Genomic DNA, 21,649 nt, shown 5'->3' with positions numbered 1-21,649 from the left:
GACTACCACTTTCCTATACTGGTGATCTGTGAACTGAACTTATCAGCCTCCACAAGACTATCAGGATATGAACCTTTTGTTTCAACAACGTGTGTCCGTAGTAGTAAGGTTCTGGTTTACATTCGCAAGGACCTAACGTATTTTTCGCAATCCGTAGCGCCACACGACGGTAACCAATACGTCTGTGTTAGTGTGAAAAAGAAGAGGCTGTCTTTTACTATTATTGGCGTCTACCTATCCCCAACAAGTCAGTTTGACAGCAAAAGACTGGAAGATATTATGGCTGCTACTCCCGGTCCTTCGATAATTTGCAGGGACGCATACATAGGTTTGTGCAGGGACACATACATGAAGAAACCAAGCTACATATCCCCTAGAGCAGATCATCCGCTAAAGGTACAAGAGTACAAATGCCCGATCAACCTGTATAAGCATTCCTTCTTTCCAAAAACTGTACATGATTGAAATAAACTGCCACTCGAAATTGTTACAGCAATGCCATCTGTGTTCGAAACTTTGTTGTCGAAGCATTTATATCTTTAGTTCTAAAATGTGTTTCGCTTCGGACAGAATAGGAGATTAACCTTTCCTGTCCGCGGCTTTTTGCCTTACTAGCTGTTCTTTCTTTTATTACTTCATTATAATAATAATTATTATGAATAATACCATTGCTTTGTATTATGTACTAAAGTGTATTTATATTGTATTTCATAATAACCTTAGGTGCAATGTTGTGTTAAGTACTGTGTTTTCAATATCAATATTTTGCTGTATTGTGTACTAGATGTATCCTTTTGTAACATCAATCATCTGTATTTTCATCATTTGTATATTCCTTCCCCCTACGCTAATGCCCAACTTTGGGCGCTGTAGGTATGTAAGTAAATAAATAAATAAATAAATAATAGCAGGACTTCAACGGTCACCACCATGTATGGGGGAGCTCCAGGATAAATTCGAGGGGCAGGTCACTAATATCCTTTGCATCAGGCCACAACCTGTGTCTTCTAAATGACGGGAGTCCGACATTTCTGCGAGGAACAACGTACAGCAGCTGCCTTGACTTAACTTTGGTGGTGTCACGTTGCCTGACTTCGAGCGTGCAGTGGTTCACTGATATTGAAACCAATGGAAGTGATCATATTCCGACCTATGAGAGAATCGATGGGCTAGACGCCGCATTACCGGATGTATCTCGCCAAATCGACAGGTCAGTCTTTCAATATCGAGTAGAAGACACCTGCAAGAAACATATCGCACGCATATTAGAAGACATAATTGCAGACGCAATGCAAGATTGCACGCGTTGCTTCACACATTCGAAAACGCGTACAGAGAATGACATTGAATTGGAAAGGCTTCCCACAATACGTCGCCGTGCTGAAAGGAGATACAGGTGCACAAAGTCAATTCTTGACCTCAGAGAAGCTCGGCGCATGCAAAAGAAGATAACACGCCGAATGGATAAGCTAGCGGATCAAAGATGGAAATGCTTTTGCGAGTCACTAGACCCCCGCAAGCCATTGTCCCGTGTGTGGCGTACCCTACTCAAAGGCGCACCCCCCTTTGCTCAAGACCGCAGCAACGACACCCTTTTAACGCCCTCGCTCTCTATCAAAACCGCCGTGAGATAGACGTTGCAGAGGAATTTTGCGCGCAAATCACCGGCGCCACAGTTTTAGTCTCTGACATGGCTTTAAGCGACATCCCCGGTCCACGAGGTACCAGTATGGAGGCTCCATTCTCTATGGAAGAGTTAGAAGCTGCTGTGGCGCTCTGTAGGTGTTCGTCTTCACCAGGGCCCGATGGCATAACATATACTGCTTTGCGCCACCTTGGCCGAGAAGCACGAAGAGAACTCCTCAGCCTTTCTAATAGTTCATGACAAGATGGTGTCGTCCCACAGAAGTGGAAACGCAGCCGCTTGGTACCGCTACTAAAAGCAGGAAAGTCGCCGCTCGAACTGGCATCGTATCGGCCTATAGCACTTGCCAGCTGCGTCGGGAAACTCATGGAACGCATTATCCTCATGCGTCTCGAATGGTACCTAGAACACCACAAGATTTACCCTGATTCTATGGCGGGATTTCTACGAGGCCGTTCATCGATTGACAGTGTCATCGATGTAGTGTCATCTGTAGAACAGCAAAAATCTTGGAAACGATTATCAGTTGCGCTCTTTCTGGACGTGAAAGGCGCTTACGACAACGTTTCCCATCAACCCATTCTAGACGCACTTTTGACAATTGAACTAGGAGGGCGAGTATATCGATGGATCAGAAACTTCTTGACACAAAGGTCCTTGTTCGTGCGTACCTAAGATGATCCCACTACCGACCACCACATATGCCGAGGAGTTCCCCAAGGTGGTGTTCTAAGCCCTATTCTTTTCAACCTCGCGCTTCTTGGGCTGGCCGAATCCCTACCGGAAAGAGTGAGTGTCTCAACCTACGCCGACGACATCTGCATCTGGTCATCAGCGGTCACTCGTCTGCAGGATCGCGCAAGGCTGCAGAAAGCAGCAACACAGGCATTTCATTATCTTCACACACAAGACCTTACCATCTCAACAGACAAATGTGCGTTAGTCGCTTTTACACGAAAACCAATGTCTCGTTATCCAGTATGCATTAATGGCCAGCCTATCTCCTACAAGAGAAATCATCGGTTTTTGGGTGTCATTGTGGACCGGGACCTCTCTTGGAGCCCTCATGTTGCCCACTAGAAGAAGAAGCTCACATCTATTGTTCGTGTCTTCAAGTTTATCGCCGGGAAAACATGGGGATCGTCAGTGGGCTCCATGCTACAGTTATTTTGAGCACTTGTTATCGCGTTGCTACGTTATAGTTCTCCCGTGCTTGCTACAACATGCAAGTCAAATCTTCGAGAAATTCAGAGCGTGCAAGCACAGGCACTACGTGTTTGCCTAGGACTTCCGCGGAGCGCCTCAACAGCAGGAACCATTATAATGGATCCAGACCATCCGATCACGACTTACATTAGCACCGACACGCTTAGGGCCCATGTAATCATGCTGCAATCAAGCTCTCTTGCCTGCCTGCCAGAACGGCGACCACAGGCGTCCTTCTCCAACAAGGTCAGCACCCATCGTGCCTGTCTACCATCGGACTTCACACCCTCAGCACGTTAAACCTCAGCTTTGTGGTGTCTAGAACAACCTCAAGTGCGTCTCACGGTTCCAGGGATAAGAAAGAAGACCGACCTGCCTACCTTGGCCCTGAAGCAAGCAGCTCTGGACTGTTTGAACACTTTCTACTTCGACCGAGTCCACATATATACGGATGGCTCTTCCACTCAGACCAGCTCCACCGGCGTGGTAGTTATACCATCACGATCAATTAGCGTCCGATACAAGATTTCTCACATGACAACATCTACTGGATCGGAGCTTGTTGCCCTCCGAGGTGCCGTTGATTACATTAACAATCAACCCGCTAATCGGTGAGCAATATTCTGCGATTCGAAGGCGGCCTTACAATGTCTTCTGTCATCTCTTCGTCACGGGTCGTGTGAACAACTAGTGTCGGAGATACCAGAAATGCACCATCGTATGATAGCGAAACGACACGACGTCGTGTTTCAGTGGCTGCCTGGCCATTGCGGTATCTCCGGCAACGACCTCGCTGACGAAGCTGCTAGGAAAGCACACGAAGGAGCAACCCTTGTTTCTGTACCTTTCTCGCTCACCGACGCAGCCCAACACCTAAGCAAGGTGACATTAGAGAAGTGGCACACACCTGAATTCACCCAAGAACGAATGCATTCCCTCGACCCCTCTATGCAACTGCGGCTGTTACCAGGGCTTCTGCGAAATGAAGAAACAATGCTGTGCCGCTTACGCTTGGGCGTCGCATTCACCAATGCATATACGTTTTTGATTGGAATGACTGATAGCGCTGACTGTAATGCCTGCGGTGCCGAGGAAACTAGAACATCTACTGTGCTACTGCCCATCTTTTGAAAACGAAAGACATGACCTCTGCACAGCTCTCAATCAGCTAGATAGAACGCCGTTTACCTTGAAGAAGATCTTGGGACCATGGCCTCGCATATCGCAGCTACAAAAGGCCACAAAAGCTCTGCGGCGATATTTGAAAGCTACTGGATTGAGTCAGCGTCTGTGATCCGGACTGAGTGACCGAACGATATACCCAGTAGACTTTCTCTTCTTCTTTTTTTAATCTTTCCGTCCCCCTTTTCCTTTCCACTGTGTACGGTAGCCAACCGGGCTCAGTCCTGGTTAACCTCCCTACCTTTCCTTTATCATTTGCTCTCTCTCTCAATTACCTCTTATCCCCAATTCTTCCCAATCCAGGTCTCTGAATACCTCCTGTAAATACGTTGTGAATAGCATTGGAAAGATTGTATCTTCGTGCCTGAGGCCTTTCTTTATAGGGATTTTGTTGCTTTCTTTATGGAGGACTACAGTGTCTGTGGAGCCGCTATTGATAGCTTTCAGTATTTTTACATACGGCTCATCTACACCCTGATTCCGTAATGCCTCCATGACTGCTGAGGTATCGACTGAATCAAACGCTTTCTCGTAATTAATGAAAGCTATATATAGGGGTTGGTTATACTCCGCACATTTCTCTATCACCTGTTTGATGGTATGAATATGGTCTATTGTTGAATAGCCTTTACGTAATCCTGCCTGGTCCTTTGGTTGACGGAAGTCTAAGGCGTTCATGATTCTATTTGCGATTACCTTAGTAAATACATTGTAGGCAATGGACAGTAACCTGACGGGTGTATAATTTTTCAAGTCCTTGGCGTCCCCTTTCTTATGGATTAGGATTATGTTAGCGTTCTTCCAAGATTCCGGTACGCTCGAGGCCATGAGGCATTGCGTATACAGGGTGGCCAGTGTTTCGAGAACAATCTGCCCACCATCCTTCAACAAATCTGCTGTTACCTAATGCTCCCCAGCTGCCTTGCCCCTTTGCATAGCTAACAAGGCTGTCTTCAATTCTTCCGGCCTTAATTGTGGCGTTACTTGCGATACTTCGCCAACGGCCAAATCTGCAGGGAGGCCGAGCGCGTACTGCGAGCGGCCCAACTACAAGACAGAAAACTAAGACTCAAGTGGTTCCCGGCGCACGCGGGCGACGCTTCAGAACACAGTGAGAACCACAATAAGACGGCACACGCAGCGGCACGAGCGCTAACGAACCGCGCCCCGGCGAAAGACCGTCCGACGTGGTTCGGAAACAAGGACTGCATGACGCAGTACAACCAAATCACGAAGGCCTACCACCTGGCTCGCAGGAATCTCCCACCCCCGCACCCTAGGCTGAGTCGAGTAGAGGCTGTACTACTGAGACAGCTCCAGACCAGGTCGCTACCGAGCCCAGGACTGATGCATCGCATCTACCCCGAGACATATCCGACCGATAAGTGCAGAGTCTACCGGAGGGAGACGGCAGATTACACGCACATCTTCTAGGCCTGAGTTACAAATCCAGAAGAACCAAAATGAAGAACGATTCCACCGCGGCTCGACGCAGCCGCGAGGAGCTACAGCCAAGACGAACAGATCTGGGCCGTCAAGCAGGTCATCTGGGCGTTCAAAAGGCAGGGACCTAGCGAGCCGGCAACGGCGAGCGGAGATCCGCGCCGAGTAACGGCGACATCGTAGATGACGTAGGCTCTAGTCGGGGCGCGCGAGCGCCCAACTACAGGCACAAATGAAGTTGGTTTCAATCCAATCCAATCCAATCCACACTGACGCAAGCGGCCACGGATCGACGCTGTTCTCGCCCAACAGCAGAATGGTACCGAGTGCGTGCTAGCTTACGCCAGCATATCGACGACTACATCGATACAGAAATACACACTGACGCCAGTAGTCTAGTCGTCGGTGCCGTCTTAGTCGAGAGCAAAGACAGACTTGAACGGGTGATAGCTTACGCTAGGCGGTCGATGTCAAAAGCGGAAGGCAATTATTCTGCGACCTAAAAGAAGTATCTCACCATCATTTGAGCTACAGCGAAATTCCGCCCATACCTACATTGCAGGCCGTTCAAAGTTGTGAGCGACCATCAGGCGCTCGGTTGGGTAGGAAACTTAAAGGACGCTTCAGGGCGCCTGGCGCGGTGGAGCCTCGGACTGCCAGAATACATCACTGTATTCTACAACTCCGAACGAAAACATTCTGATGCCGACAGCCTGTCTCGCGCTCTCGTGGGCCCGCCACTCAAGATGACCAAGACGAGGATGTCTTTAGGTACAACAACCGCAGACGACTTAGCCGAGCAGCAACGAGCGGACCCTGAACTCAGAAGCGTTTTTGAGTACTTCTAAGGCAAGACCGACGTTGAACGGAGGGTATTTAAATGCGTATTTTCTTCGTTTTCTTTTTGCATACGACGTCCAGGAGAAAAAGCACTTTTCACCGGCCCGCGCGAACTACCTTCTCGCTTTGCCCGCCGTACTCCGGTCAGAAGTGTTGCACGCCCTGCGCGACGATAAGACAGCAGGGCACCTCTGATATTCCCGTACGCTCTCAAGAATACATGTATACAAGTATTATTGGCCACGCCTCACCGCCGACGTGGCCCGCTACGTAAAGACATGCCGTGAGTACAAGCGACGCAAGACACCATCGACAAGGCCAGTGGGTTTACTGCAGCCAGTCGTGCCTTCTTGCCGACCGTTACAGAAGATTAGGATGGATTTGTTGGGACACTTTCCAACGTCGTCTGGAAACAAGTTGACAGTAGTAACCACCGACTACCTTACAAACTACGCCGGAGGGCAAGCCCTGCCCAAAGGTAGCGCGGAATTAGCCACATTTTTCGTCGACAACATCCTGCTACGACATGGTACGCAGAAGTCATTGTTACTGACAGAGGAACGCCTTTCACAGCTGAGCTTACGCAAGCCATACAGCAGTATAGCAAGACAAGTCACCGCAGAACAGTTACCTACCACCCGCAGACGAATGGCCTAACGGAAAAACTGAAGAATACCCTCGCCGACATGCAAGCAATGTACGTCGACGTCGAGCACAAGACGTGGGACGCGGTCCTGCCGTACGTAACCTTTGTTAACAACACGGCGGTGCAAGAAACAACACAGATCACGCCGTTCAAGCTGCTTTGCGAAAGGAACCCTACGACCGCTCTCGACGCCATGCTGCCGCACGTCACCGACGAAGAAAATGTCAACGTCGCCGCTTATCCGCAGCGCTCCGAAGAAGCCCGACAGCTCGCCTGCCTGCGTATCAAGAATCAGCAGAGGACCGAGAGACGAAATTACAATCTTCGATGATGATATGTTCGACGACAGAACCATGTATGGGTTTGGACGCCGACACGCAGAGGAGGATTTAGTGAGAAGCTTTGACGCCGCTATTTCGGGCCCTACAAGATCATCCGACGCATTGGTGCACTCGACTATGAGGTCGTGCCAGACGGCATTTCGGCATCACAGCGGCGCCACTCACGACATGAAATAGTCCACGTCGTGCGACTTAAGCTGTTCCCGCAGCGCTAGCAAACTGTGCGACTTTGCATAGCTGAACTTTGGACTTTCTTTGGACTGTGTCACATTGCACTTTGTAGATTCTTTGCTATTTGGCTACTTTTGTTTCAAAAGTGTCCTTTTGCTTTTCGCTCTCCTGTTAGGGCTCTAGCATATCGACAATGCTTTTTGAGAGTGGAATTGGCACGCGTACTTGTTTAACTTTCTTCGGGGTGACCGCTTTTCACCGTCTAATAAATGTAAGTGCCGAGCGCGGGACGCGCCCCCATATGTCGGAAGTTTCTCGAATGTTTTGATGGTTTTACTTGCTGTCTGTTGTCACCGACGCTTGAGTGATCTGATGGCATGTGCGGCGAGAATTGTGTAGAAGTTTCTGGAAGACACACGGCCACCACTGATTACTCTGGAACCTGCGATGGCTCATGTATAAAAGCCGAGGCGCTTGACCGGGAGATGAGATTTTCGACGGTCGCCAACTGTGGTCGCCAAATAGAATGCGAGTTTTGTCATCCGCAGTTTTACTGCCTTCTTCATTGTCACTACTACGTGGGAATATCACTGGGAACGCCGTCTACGCCTTCGCCCGGTCATCTCCATCACATGTCATTGATCTTGCTGCTGCCATTCAGTACCGCTGAAATAGCAAACAAGCATTTAAGAACAAAATATTGAACGCCCGAATGTACTGAATTTAATCCTGGGGTTACACGTGCCCGGACCACGGTTTCCTTAAGAGGCACGCCATAGTGGGTTACTCCTGATTAATTTCGACCACCAGGAGATCGTTTACGCGCCCTAAATGATCGTGACACGGGCGTTTTTGTGTTTCGCCCCCACACAAATGCGGCCGGTGCCGCCGCAATTTCATCCCGCGACCTCACCAGCGCAACAGCGTAGCCACTAAGCCGGCGGGTGAGGAAAGTATGAGGGTGGCAGTTTGGTTTTCCATAGTAGAATGCACGCAGGGATTGTGAAGGTCCTCATAAATATGTTCAAAATTTCTGCAAATATTATTCTGGCAAGCACCCCTTGTTGCAATGGCACGCCACTAAGAATGCACAATAAGCCCTAAATTCTTGAACGTGCTCAGTATTTCTGCATGCAACAAAACCGCCGATAGGCAAAGTGACAAATCATAAGCGTGACAAACCATAATGTGACATAACAAGAGATAATGAGTGACAAATCATAACCGTTGGCGCCTTCACCTACTTCATCAAATTTCATTAGCAGAATTTTGCGGGCGATAGGCACAAAATAATAACAGTGTTCGCTAGTTTACGCAGCTATTATTGAATTTAGTTATAAAAAAGACGAATTGGAATTCGCGTTTCTGACGCAGAGCTTTACCGCTACTGTAGCTACGAATCCTTGTGAGAAAAAATTAAATACTAAATTTTAGGAGGTATCATCTACTTTAGATATTAGTCGTCCGTCACGCTTAAATACTTCGTGCATATATGGAACACAACTTGAGGAGGAAACTATAAAAAGATTGTATTAATTTATTAGATTGTAGGCCCCTAAGCTTTCAGAAAAATGTAAAAGACGCCTGATGGGCAGGGCTATCATTTTCAAGCTTATGAAACATTTAAAAATCACCCGTGGCAGATAGCACAATTTTTGTCATCGAGCTAGGCTATTCTAACACGCGGGCATTACTAGCACGAGAAATCGGCATGCATATTTACCGAATTTACAGACATTCATTAATTAACTTCTTAATCAGTTACTTTACGGCACATAATGCAATTTGCGAATTTTAGCTGGTCAGCTTGCGAGAGGTATCCGCTTGAATTTAATCTCCCGGAAGACACCAGTTCCGAAATATCACTACCTATTGTGTGGAATGAAATCGATGGGCGTTCTAGTTACTTTTGTGCGCCATTGCATAAAAGAGCGTCTCGTTCAAAAAATGCGCGGACACGAAAGCCCTTCTTATAAGTTGTGAATGCGAAAGCATTGCTGTCCAATTGAACGCCCCTGAACGGTCCTTTGGTGCGGGATACGTTGTCCAGTTTTGCGATTAAGTTGGCGCGAGTCTTTTCTTTTTTTTTACATTTCGTACATTCGCACCGTGCTGCGTGGTCGAATGCCTTAACCACATCAAATTGCAATACAGCGGCAGTGCGCATGCACACATTCTCTTATGGCTGAATAACTCGGGCCGCACGTGGAAGCCTCGACCTGGCGAAACACTCGCTCCCGCGATGGCGCGCCAGGTACTGCGTCAGAGTCTCTGCCTCTCCGCTCGTTTTGCTGTGCTCTACCGTTGCCTAACTTCGTCTGTGGTGTACTGGCGTGAACGGGCACGATCTTGCTGTGGTTGCGGCCGCCGACGATGGAGATGCTGCAGACTCCATAGCGGTATGTGCTGCCCGAGCCAGCACGTACGGTGGGTGTGTCATACACCCACCGATACCTTCACAAGATTGGACAAGCACGGGACCCTGAATGTAGCGTCTGTCACACTCTCGAGACAATAGCCCACGTACTTTGCTTGTGCCCTCAATATTTCATTTCATTTCATTTATTATACCCTCAAGACCACAAGGTATTACAGAGGGGAGTGGGGTAAAAAGAAAGGTTACATAGCAAAGAAAGCAAGTAAGGCAGCAAGTGATGTAGTCATACACATGTGAAGCCCGAAGCGATGGTGTTGATTATGGCCGTACGAAATTGTGCTTGGTCATCAATTGCAGTATGCGGTCGCACGAAGAAAACTCAAATCTACTGTTGACAGCTTGGACTGCCGCCCCTTTTCAGAAGAAAAGCTTTTGGGCGCGTGGAGGAGTGTTGACTGTGCCCAACGTGCCATAAGATCACTTTTGAACTTTTTAAGTGAGACTGGTTTTGACGATCGCCTCTAGAAGCTGGGAGACGTGTAGTCAGTGCGAAATGTGTTCGCGCAATAACTTTTTGTGGCAAGGTTACTTTTTTTATGGACAAGATTACTCTTACGTGTATTGCGTCTCCAGTGCGCATCCGCATATTGGACAACGAGTATATAGTATCTCATTGTACCATAACATAATCACCCGCCACCTACCTATCCCTGTATTTCCCACTTCCCCTTTCCCCAGTGAGGAGTAGCAGGCTAGAGAGGCGCTCTCCAGGCCGACCTCTCCTCCTTTCTCTTCATCAAAATCTACTCCTCCTCCGAGCCAGCAAGCAGCAGCCTGCGGTGCCGCATGCCATGGACGAGAGACCGAGGAAGCAGAAGCGGCCACCAAGGCCGGCAGGGGCGCGTCGCAGCGATGGCTTTTTGCGCAACACCTGGCGCGCTATCACGACAGCAGGTGTCCCGTTTCGCCAGCTCTGCTCCGTCGATGTGCACTGGTAATGCGGCGTCGCAGCCAATAGGAATTGAGATGCCGCTTCGCTGCTACAGAAGCCGACCTTCTCGCTCAAAGGGCCATTTGATGCTTTCGCATCAAATGTAAGTGGAAAAGCAGTGCATTTTTTAGGCGAGCTTTATGGCGGATTTCTCCAAACTGGTTTTATTCTGGAAATTGATTCCAAGTGGATACACATTCTAAACTGACCGGCCACAATACGTAAATTGCAATATGTGTCCTAAAGCAACTAAATAACACGTTAGTGATGTTTCGGTAATTACTAGAATATGTGTTGCAGAACGACAGTTCATTTTCACTAGTTTTATCACAGATTTCTCCAACTAGTTTTATTCAGGAAATTCATTCCATGTGGATACGCATTGTAAACTGACCGGTTGCAATGCATGAATTTCAATATCTGCCATTAAGTAGTTCGTTAAGAAGCTATATATATATATATATATATATATAGTTAGCGATGTCTTGTCAATTAGTTGAATGTGTTTCCATTTCTCTGGCAAATGACGTGCGCGATGAGAACTATGTTATCTGCCATAGTTGATATTTGAAACGTATGTGAAACTTAAATATGATCACTCTGTATATCGGCCCAGTGATGTAATTTACATGCGCATGGAATTCTGAGTATATCTTGCCATTCTGTCTTTATCGAAGTATTCTCGCGGCAATCTGGAATCGCAAGAATCTCACACTCACTGGGCCAAACCGCACATAATGCAGCTACGTCTCTACTGCGTTCAAACCGTTCAGGTTCATTCATAAAGATATATCGAACTTGTCCCACAGAGTCTATCTCCCTACCTTGCGCATACGCCATCCCCACTCAAGACTCCAAGCTTTATTGGTCTATTCGGGAACAATGGTTCCATCCCTTTTGTTCACGTGCATATAGCGCAGCTTCAACGTACACAGTGCGAAGCACAGCACTGAATCATTGTGGCATATTACCTCTTCCAGGGCCTTCCAGAGCTGTTCGTCGCCGTGTTCCGAGAACGGATCCAAGTTGCGCCTTACTGGCCCCGTGAACAAAACCGGATCCTGCATAAGCACACCAGTCACTGAAAACAGCGCTTCACATATGACTCGAAAGCCATGTGTGATTTCGAAATGCTCAATAAAATGTCAGAAAATACTTGAAGAAAACGAAAGGCACTACAAAGAGGCAGACCAAAAGAAGAACATGTACGAAGGACAGGCTTTCTTTTTTAGTCCGCGTCTTTATAGCACTCTTTTGTTTTCTTCAAGTATGGTAAACCAACTCGACCACATCAAGCGTCTGCTGCGTAAAAAAATACCAAGAACGTGAAAAATTCATACGATGACTGCAAATGTATGTATGTATGTATGTATGTATGTATGTATGTATGTATGTATGTATGTATGTATGTATGTATGTATGTATGTATGTATGTATGTATGTATGTATGTATGTATGTATGTATGTTCTAATTAGCCATACGCAGCGAAGTTGAAAACACAAACGAAAGGTTACGTTTGCATTTATTACGCGAGACCTTCATATAGTAGGCCACCTATCTTCAGAGGTTGCAAAAAGTGCCGCGAAGCGCACTCATACGCGTTCAAAAAAACAAACCAAACGCCGCCAGACAGTATATACGCCATTGAAAAGAGAGGAATAAGAGAGAGAGCAAGGAGAGGAAAGGCAGGGAGGTCAATCAGACGAGTGCCCGGTTTTTTACCTTACACTGGTGGTAAGGGAAAAGGGTAAGAGATAGAGGAAAAGAGACAGAAAGCACTGAGGACCAATTGGATGATACACAGGGACACTAAAAGCGGTATCTTAAACCTGTGCACTTAAAGTAGTGTACTAGTGCACGAATCGCTTTTTATGCCAGGGAGGGGTGTAGCCACGGTCCGAGTACCTCTGACAGAGAACGGTCTCGAATCCAGTCGGTGTAAAGTTGTCCTGAGGGAGAGACGTTGCACGTCGTAGCGAGGACAGATACACAATAGGTGCTCGATGGTTCCCTCGCGCCGACAGAAGTCGCACATCGGGCTCTCGGCCATTCCTACACGATAAAAGTAAGCCTTCGTGAGCGCCACTCCCAGCCACAAGCGTCACAGCAAGACTCCTTTGCCAAGGGAAAGGCTAGATGGTAGTTGTAGCCGTAGCGAGGGGTCCAGCGTATGCAATCGGTAATTGAAGGCACTTGAACTCCAGCAAGCTTGCGAAGTTCCTTGGCAGCGTCCATACTCGTAAAAGGTATTGGATGCGTCTGGTTGTCTTCGTGGGCAGACCGGGCAGCCCTGTCAGCAAAGTCGTTACCGACGATGCAGAAACTCACTGAAATATTATGTTGTGTCCTATTTCCAGAGCATGTTGGTGTACTTCCCTGATGTCGCATATCACCTTGTCGTAAGCTCTGTGAGGTAAGGCCGACTTGGTATTGTGAAGAGCTGCCTTCAGTCACAAAATAGTACCCATTTCTTGCTGGGACGTCGGAGACGTAGGTCATAGCGGTATGGAGGGCCACAAGTTCAGCCGATGTAGATGTAGTCACGTGTGACACTTTGAATTTAATTTTAACCGACTTAGCTGGAACGACGAATGCGGCAGTTCAGCTGGTAGTTGAGGTAGAACCGTCGGTATATACATATGCATGCGGTCCTAATATGTCTGGCGCAGTATTAGGAGCGTCAGTTGCTTCAGAGCCGGAGACACATGATTGGCCGTATTTGTAATTCTGGGAATAGTTAAATTCACTTGAGGCTGTCGCAGGCACTCGAGTGGAAATGAAGGTTTCGCCGCCGGTATCACGGTATGAACTCTTTATGAGCGGTAACCACTCTTGAAAAGGTCGCTCGAGGTCTCTCGGCTGGCAAGGAAGCTAAGTGATAGTCGGGCTTCCTTGACAGATGGCAAATGTGCGCTCTGAGAGAGTCGCCAGCTACGTCTGTCTCGCGATGGCAATTCCATACGACGGCACTTGTTTGCGCCTAAAGCCAACCAATTCGGTAGACACACAGAGTCTCGGAGATAAGATGGTTGCCGCCCACTGAAGCCTCGCCAGTGGGCGAGTCACCCAGGTAACAAGGTCAGAGCGCAGGTAACCCAGAACCTAGGTAAGAAGGCCAATAACGTTGTCGATGGCCGAGCCACCTCGACGAAAGTCCGCCAAGGCGTCCGGATGGATGTTTCCACCTTTGAAAGGTACCATTGCAAGCGAGCAATAATAATTAATTCCATCATTTTGCCGACGGAGCTCTAAAACTCAATCAGATAATGTGATAATAAATCAAGCGGATATTTTCAGGTTTTAGAACGGGGATCAAGCGGCTTGATTTCCATTGTTTAGGAACGACGCCGTTATGCCAAGACTCATAGTAGTAGTTGAGCAGCCCACCACGTGCATCATGTCCAGGGTGGCATCATCATCATCATCATCATCATCAGCCTGATTACGCCCACTGCAGGGCAAAGGCCTCTCCCATACTTCTCTAACTACCTCGGTCATGTACTAATTGTGGCCATGTTGACCCTCCAAACTTCCTAATCTCATCTGCCCACCTAACTTTCTGTCGCCCCCTGCTACGCTTCCCTTCCCTCGGAATCCAGTCCGTAACCCTTAATGACCATCGGTTATCTTCCCTCCTCATTACATGTCCTGCCCATGCCCATTTCTTTTTCTTGATTTCAACTAAGATGTCATTAACGCGCGTTTGTTCCCTCACCCAATCTATCCCTTAACGTTACACCTATCATTCTTCTTTCCATAGCTCGTTGCGTCGTCCTCAATTTAAGTAGAACCCTTTTCGTAAGCCTCCAGGTTTCTGCCCCGTACGTGAGTACTGGTAAGACACAGCTGTTATACACTTTCCTCTTGAGGGATAATGGCAACCTGCTGTTCATGATCTGCGAATGCCTGCCAAACGCACCCCAGCCCATTCTTATTCTTCTGATTATTTCACTCTCATGATCTGGATCAGCAGTCACTATCTGTCCAAAGTAGATGTGTTCTCTTACCACTTCCAGTGCCTCGCTACCTATCGTAAACTGCTGTTCCCTTCCGAGACTGTTAAACATTACTTTAGTTTTCTGCAGATTCATTTTTAGTCCCACCCTTCTGCTCTGCCTCTCCAGATCAGTGAGCATGCATTGCAGTTGGTCCCCTGAGGGTGGCATAGGGCAGCGTATATGATGCCATCTGGTCCTGGTGACGAAGAACGCCTGCAGGTCACCAACGCAGCTTCGAGCTCTTCGAGTGAAAACGGCACGTTCATTTCTCGTACGCGTGCCTCAGGGACGTCATTCAGTGACGTGTCAGTAGTGATGACCAGGGAACCAGCAAGCTGTGCACAGAACTCTTCAATCTGCGAGTGGCATTAATAGACGGCCAGAGCAGCAAAGTGCCTCCTTTGATGCGGACATGAGCTAGGGGCCCTAATTACATTCCATGTGTGCGAGAGCAATCTTCGGGCATCAAGCGCCTGACAGAAAGATTTACATCGCTTATCTTCCAATTTGTCCGTTTTGCGCTGGTCTTTTCGTTGTACGCGTCGTGAAGCCCCCAGGTTTACAAGGGACATCGGGCGCCAGTTGCTTTATTTCTGCCTGTCGGTGCGCCGCCCGCAGCCTCTTCAGTTCGGTATCAAAGTATGTTTGCCTTGCTGGCCTTGTAAGCAAGCAAATAAATACTTTGTGGCTTCTGCGATTGCATTTTTTATATTGTATGAAAGGCCTTCCCGGCATGCGTCATTCACATGCTCCTTAAACCTTGACCAATAACTGTATGCAAGACAGGAGGAGAGGAGCATTGATCAACTCCACTAATATTTATGTATGTTGGAATATGGTCACTTCCATGTGTCTCTATGTCCGTAAACAATTGGATGCTGGAGGCGAAGCGCCATGACACCAAAGCCAAGTCAAAGAAGCTACTATAGCTCGTGCCCCGCATAGGTGTATTGCTCTTATCATTCCCACATTACATAAAATGGTCGGCAGCAAAGGAGGCAAGACTCCTGCCTCTGGAGTCAATTTTGGTGCCTCCCATAGCTGGTGATGCGCGTTAAAGTCGCCTGTGCTAACTCAGGTGTTATTGGTCACTAAAGATATTTCCATAAGACTTTTCCTGTCAAAGTGACCCACTGACGATGTGTATGCTCCAATAAGTGTAAACGACAGTCTTCTTTTTGGAATGCAGGCAAAGAAATTGCTTGTCGTCATGAGGCTCTACCGCGTGCGCAACATACGTAAAATTCGTGTGGATGTAGATGATTACTTTGCTGTTCACACCGCATAAATAAATAAATAAATAAATAAATAAATAAATAAATATATAAATAAATAAATAAATAAATGTATGGTAGATGCATCAGACGAAGGAACATAGCCTCCCTTATAAGTAAACACAAATCCAAGCAAATCAGCTAAGCTTTATCAGGAACGCCAACGCAGAGGCGTTCGTGGAGCGTTCGGCGCGTGTTGTAGAGGGTGTATAGGCAATAAGACACATGCCCAAATACATAAGTTACATTTCTTCACGTATTAGGAAGTTTACGTGCCTAACCTACGTTGCAGCTAGCAGGGGTCTTGCAGTCTAATTTTGTAATCGTGCTCACTGCCTATCCATTGTGGGCCCGTTCGTTCTTCAAAGGGTCTGTGGGCACTAGGGTTAAGAAATGACCTCCCCTACCAGGCTCGTACGTACCTTAAATATTTTACTTTAAATACTGTATCTTAAATAATTTTCTAAGTAACTTGCAATCTTTTAAATCATTTCAGAACTTGGTGTTTCCGCTTTAAATACTTTCCAAGGTACCTCGTGCAGAGTGTTTAAGATACACCCTTCGTCACTGTCCTGTGTCGGCGCGCCCCGAGCTTGTCGCGGCGAAAATCCCGTCCCCCATCTCTCTCGCAAGCGTTTGCTGCTTACGGGGCAAACGGGCAAAAAGAGAGACAATGAAGGCGCGGGTTTAGAGGTTCACAGGTAAGAAACCGCCCGCGCCGGGCGGGCAGCAGCCTTACTGCATGCTAAAATTTCTCATTGTTCTTCATGAAAAGAGGTGCAAGAAAGCTGAACGCGACGACTTTTCCTTCTTCTGTCAGTCTCGCCCTGTAAGAGAGGAAATTAACAAGCCATTATTTGTGCTGTAATTGTATTTACGTAGTGAAGACAAGGCTGTCCCTGCGGTTCAAGCACTACGACACAACGTCGCCGTGCGATCGAACGCATCTGCGAAGAACCTCTTCAGTGTCGCAGTGAACGTATTTCAAGGAGTACTGAACCAAAATTATTTTGCGTCATATCAGCAGCTATCGACTCGGAAATTGCGCTAAAAAACAAAGAATGAGGACAAAAAAAGTGACCGTGCGCGTACGTGGGCGCGCGACTTGTTGCGGGAGACCGGTGCGACTGGAGATGTATGCTGCGGGAAGAATGTATGGTGGCTTGCCGAATGAAGATGTGTGCCGGGGGGAGAATGTATGGTGGCTTGCCGAATGAAAGTTTGTGCCGGGGAGAGAATGTATGGTGGCTTACCGAATGAAGCTGTGTGCCGGGGGGAGAATGTATGTTGGCTTGCCGAATGAAAGTTTGTGCCGGGGAGAGAATGTATGGTGGCTTACCGAATGAAGCTGTGTGCCGGGGGGAGAATGTATGTTGGCTTTCCGAATGAAGATGTGTGCCGGGGGGAGAATGTATGTTGGCTTGCCGAATGAAGTTGCGTGCCGGGGGGAGAATGTATGTTGGCTTGCCGAATGAAAGTTTGTGCCGGGGAGAGAATGTATGGTGGCTTACCGAATGAAGGTGCGTGCCGGGGGGAGAATGTATGTTGGCTTGCCGAATGAAATTGTGTGCCGGGGGGAGAATGTATGTTGGCTTGCCGAATGAAAGTTTGTGCCGGGTAGAGAATGTATGGTGGCTTTCCGAATGAAGATGTGTGCCGCGGGGAGAATGTATGTTGGCTTGCCGAATGAAATTGTGTGCCGGGGGGAGAATGTATGTTGGCTTGCCGAATGAAAGTTTGTGCCGGGGAGAGAATGTATGGTGGCTTACCGAATGAAGGTGCGGGCCGGGGGGAGAATGTATGTTGGCTTGCCGAATGAAGTTGCGTGCCGGGGGGAGAATGTATGTTGGCTTGCCGAATGAAAGTTTGTGCCGGGGAGAGAATGTATGGTGGCTTACCGAATGAAGGTGCGTGCCGGGGGGAGAATGTATGTTGGCTTGCCGAATGAAATTGTGTGCCGGGGGGAGAATGTATGTTGGCTTGCCGAATGAAAGTTTGTGCCGGGGAGAGAATGTATGGTGGCTTACCGAATGAAGGTGCGTGCCGGGGGGAGAATGTATGTTGGCTTGCCGAATGAAATTGTGTGCCGGGGTGAGAATGTATGTTGGCTTGCCGAATGAAAGTTTGTGCCGGGGAGAGAATGTATGGTGGCTTTCCGAATGAAGATGTGTGCCGCGGGGAGAATGTATGTTGGCTTGCCGAATGAAGTTGTGTGCCGGGGGGAGAATGTATGGTGGCTTGCCGAATGAAGGTGCGTGCCGGGGGGAGAATGTATGTTGGCTTGCCGAATGAAGGTGCGTGCCGGGTGGAGAATCTATGTTGGCTTGCCGAATGAAGTTGCGTGCCGGGGGGAGAATGTATGTTGGCTTGCCGAATGAAAGTTTGTGCCGGGGAGAGAATGTATGGTGGCTTACCGAATGAAGGTGCGTGCCGGGGGGAGAATGTACGTTGGCTTGCCGAATGAAATTGTGTGCCGGGGGGAGAATGTATGTTGGCTTGCCGAATGAAAGTTTGTGCCGGGGAGAGAATGTATGGTGGCTTACCGAATGAAGGTGCGTGCCGGGGGGAGAATGTATGTTGGCTTGCCGAATGAAATTGTGTGCCGGGGGGAGAATGTATGTTGGCTTGCCGAATGAAAGTTTGTGCCGGGGAGAGAATGTATGGTGGCTTACCGAATGAAGGTGCGTGCCGGGGGGAGAATGTATGTTGGCTTGCCGAATGAAGTTGTGTGCCGGGGGGAGAATGTATGGTGGCTTGCCGAATGAAGGTGCGTGCCGGGGGGAGAATGTATGTTGGCTTGCCGAATGAAGGTGCGTGCCGGGGGGAGAATGTATGTTGGCTTGCCGAATGAAGTTGCGTGCCGGGGGGAGAATGTATGTTGGCTTGCCGAATGAAAGTTTGTGCCGGGGAGAGAATGTATGGTGGCTTACCGAATGAAGGTGCGTGCCGGGGGGAGAATGTATGTTGGCTTGCCGAAAGAAGTTGCGTGCCGGGGGGAGAATGTATGTTGGCTTGCCGAATGAAAGTTTGTGCCGGGGAGAGAATGTATGGTGGCTTACCGAATGAAGGTGCGTGCCGGGGGGAGAATGTATGTTGGCTTGCCGAATGAAATTGTGTGCCGGGGGGAGAATGTATGTTGGCTTGCCGAATGAAAGTTTGTGCCGGGGAGAGAATGTATGGTGGCTTTCCGAATGAAGATGTGTGCCGCGGGGAGACTGTATGTTGGCTTGCCGAATGAAGTTGTGTGCCGGGGGGAGAATGTATGGTGGCTTGCCGAATGAAGGTGCGTGCCGGGGGGAGAATGTATGTTGGCTTGCCGAATGAAATTGTGTGCCGGGGGGAGAATGTATGTTGGCTTGCCGAATGAAAGTTTGTGCCGGGGAGAGAATGTATGGTGGCTTACCGAATGAAGCTGTGTGCCGGGGGGAGAATGTATGTTGGCTTTCCGAATGAAGATGTGTGCCGGGGTGAGAATGTATGTTGGCTTGCCGAATGAAGCTGTGTGCCGGGGGGAGAATGTATGGTGGCTTGCCGAATGAAGCTGTGTGCCGGGGGGAGAATACATGTTGGCATGCCAAATGAAGCTGTGTGCCGGGGGGAGAATGTATGTTGGCTTGCCGAATGAAATTGTGGGCCGGGGAGAGAATGTATGCTGGCTTGCCGAATAAAGTTCTGTGCCGCGGGGATAACGTATGATGGCTTGCCGAATGAAGATGTGCGCCGCGTTAAGAATGTATGGTGGCTTGCCGAATGAAGCTGTGTGCCGGGGGGAGAATGTATGTTGGCTTGCCGAATGAAAGTGTATGCCGAGGGAGAATGTATGGTGGCTTGCCGAATAAAGTTGTGTGCCACGGGGATAATGTATGATGGCTTGCCGAATGAACCTTTGCGCCGCGGGAAGAATGTATGTTGGCTTGCCGAATGAAGCTGTGTGCCGCGGGAAGAATGTATGGTGGCTTGCCGAATGAAAGTTTCTGCCGGGGAGAGAATGTATGGTGGCTTACCGAATGAAGCTGTCTGCCGGGGGGACAATGTATGTTGGCTTTCCGAATGAAGCTGCGTGCTGGGGGAGAATGCATGTTGGCTTGCCGAATGAAGTTGTGTGCTGGGGGTGAATGCATGGTGGCTTGCCGAATGAAGCTGTGTGGCGGGGGCAGCATGTATGGTGCCTTGCCGAATAAAGTTGTGTGCCGCGTGGATAATGTATGATGGCTTGACGAATGAAGTTGTATAGCGCGGGAAGAATGTACGGTGGCTTGCCGAATGAAGGTGTGTGCCGGGGGGAGAATGTATATTGGCATGCCGAATGAAGTTGTGCGCTGGGGGTGAATGTATGGTGGCTTGCCGAATGAAGATGTGCGCTGGTGGGTGGAATGTATGTTGGCTTGCCGAATGAAGATGTGCGCTGGTGGGTGGAATGTATGATGGCTTGCCGAATGAAGATGTGCGCCGCGTTAAGAATGTATGGTGGCTTGCCGAATGAAGCTGTGTGCCGGGGGGAGAATGTATGTTGGCTTGCCGAATGAAAGTGTATGCCGGGGGAGAATGTATGGTGGCTTGCCGAATAAAGTTCTGTGCCACGGGGATAATGTATGATGGCTTGCCGAATGAACCTTTGCGCCGCGGGAAGAATGTATGTTGGCTTGCCGAATGAAGCTGTGTGCCGCGGGAAGAATGTATGGTGGCTTGCCGAATGAAAGTTTCTGCCGGGGAGAGAATGTATGGTGGCTTACCGAATGAAGCTGTCTGCCGGGGGGACAATGTATGTTGGCTTTCCGAATGAAGCTGCGTGCTGGGGGAGAATGCATGTTGGCTTGCCGAATGAAGTTGTGTGCTGGGGGTGAATGCATGGTGGCTTGCCGAATGAAGCTGTGTGGCGGGGGCAGCATGTATGGTGCCTTGCCGAATAAAGTTGTGTGCCGCGTGGATAATGTATGATGGCTTGACGAATGAAGTTGTATAGCGCGGGAAGAATGTACGGTGGCTTGCCGAATGAAGGTGTGTGCCGGGGGGAGAATGTATATTGGCATGCCGAATGAAGTTGTGCGCTGGGGGTGAATGTATGGTGGCTTGCCGAATGAAGATGTGCGCTGGTGGGTGGAATGTATGGTGGCTTGCCGAATGAAGTTGTGTGCCGGGTGGAGAATGTATGTAGGCTTTCCGAATGGAGATGTGTGCCAGGGGAAGAATGTATGGTGGCTTGCCGATTAAAGATGTGTGCCGGGGGGAGAATGTATGGTGGCTTGCCGAATGAAGCTGTGTGCCCGGGGGAGAATGTATGTCGGCTGGCCGAATGAAGCTGTGTGCGGGGGGAGAATGTATGTTGGCTTTCCGAATGAAGATGTGTGCCGGGGGGAGAATGTATTGTGGCTTGCCGAATGAAGTTGTGCGCCGGAGGGAGAATGTATGGTGGCTTGCCGAATGAAGTTGTGTGCCTGGGGGCGAATGTATGGTGGCTTGCCGAATGAAGCTTTGTGCCGAGGGGGAGAATGTATGTTGGCTTTCAGGAATGAGGATGTGTGCCGGGGGGGAAT

The 21,649-nt window shown here is 48.8% G+C and overlaps 1 protein-coding gene across 1 annotated transcript in view; it reads right to left on the bottom strand.

The window, feature by feature from the left end:
* The window catches only part of LOC126539762 (ATP-binding cassette sub-family C member 4-like), a 390,950-nt gene that overhangs the window by 31,606 nt on the left and 337,695 nt on the right, over positions 1 to 21,649 (bottom strand). Inside the window, exon 24 of the mRNA XM_050186602.3 lies at positions 11,814 to 11,903. Coding sequence (XP_050042559.1) covers positions 11,814 to 11,903 — 90 coding nt within the window. The remainder of the gene's footprint in view (positions 1 to 11,813; positions 11,904 to 21,649) is intronic.

Source organism: Dermacentor andersoni, chromosome 2 (assembly GCF_023375885.2).
Source record: "Dermacentor andersoni chromosome 2, qqDerAnde1_hic_scaffold, whole genome shotgun sequence".
Taxonomy (NCBI): Eukaryota; Metazoa; Arthropoda; class Arachnida; order Ixodida; family Ixodidae; genus Dermacentor; species Dermacentor andersoni.
Note: the sequence above shows the minus strand (reverse complement) of the source record. Positions and strands in the feature narration are given on the sequence as shown.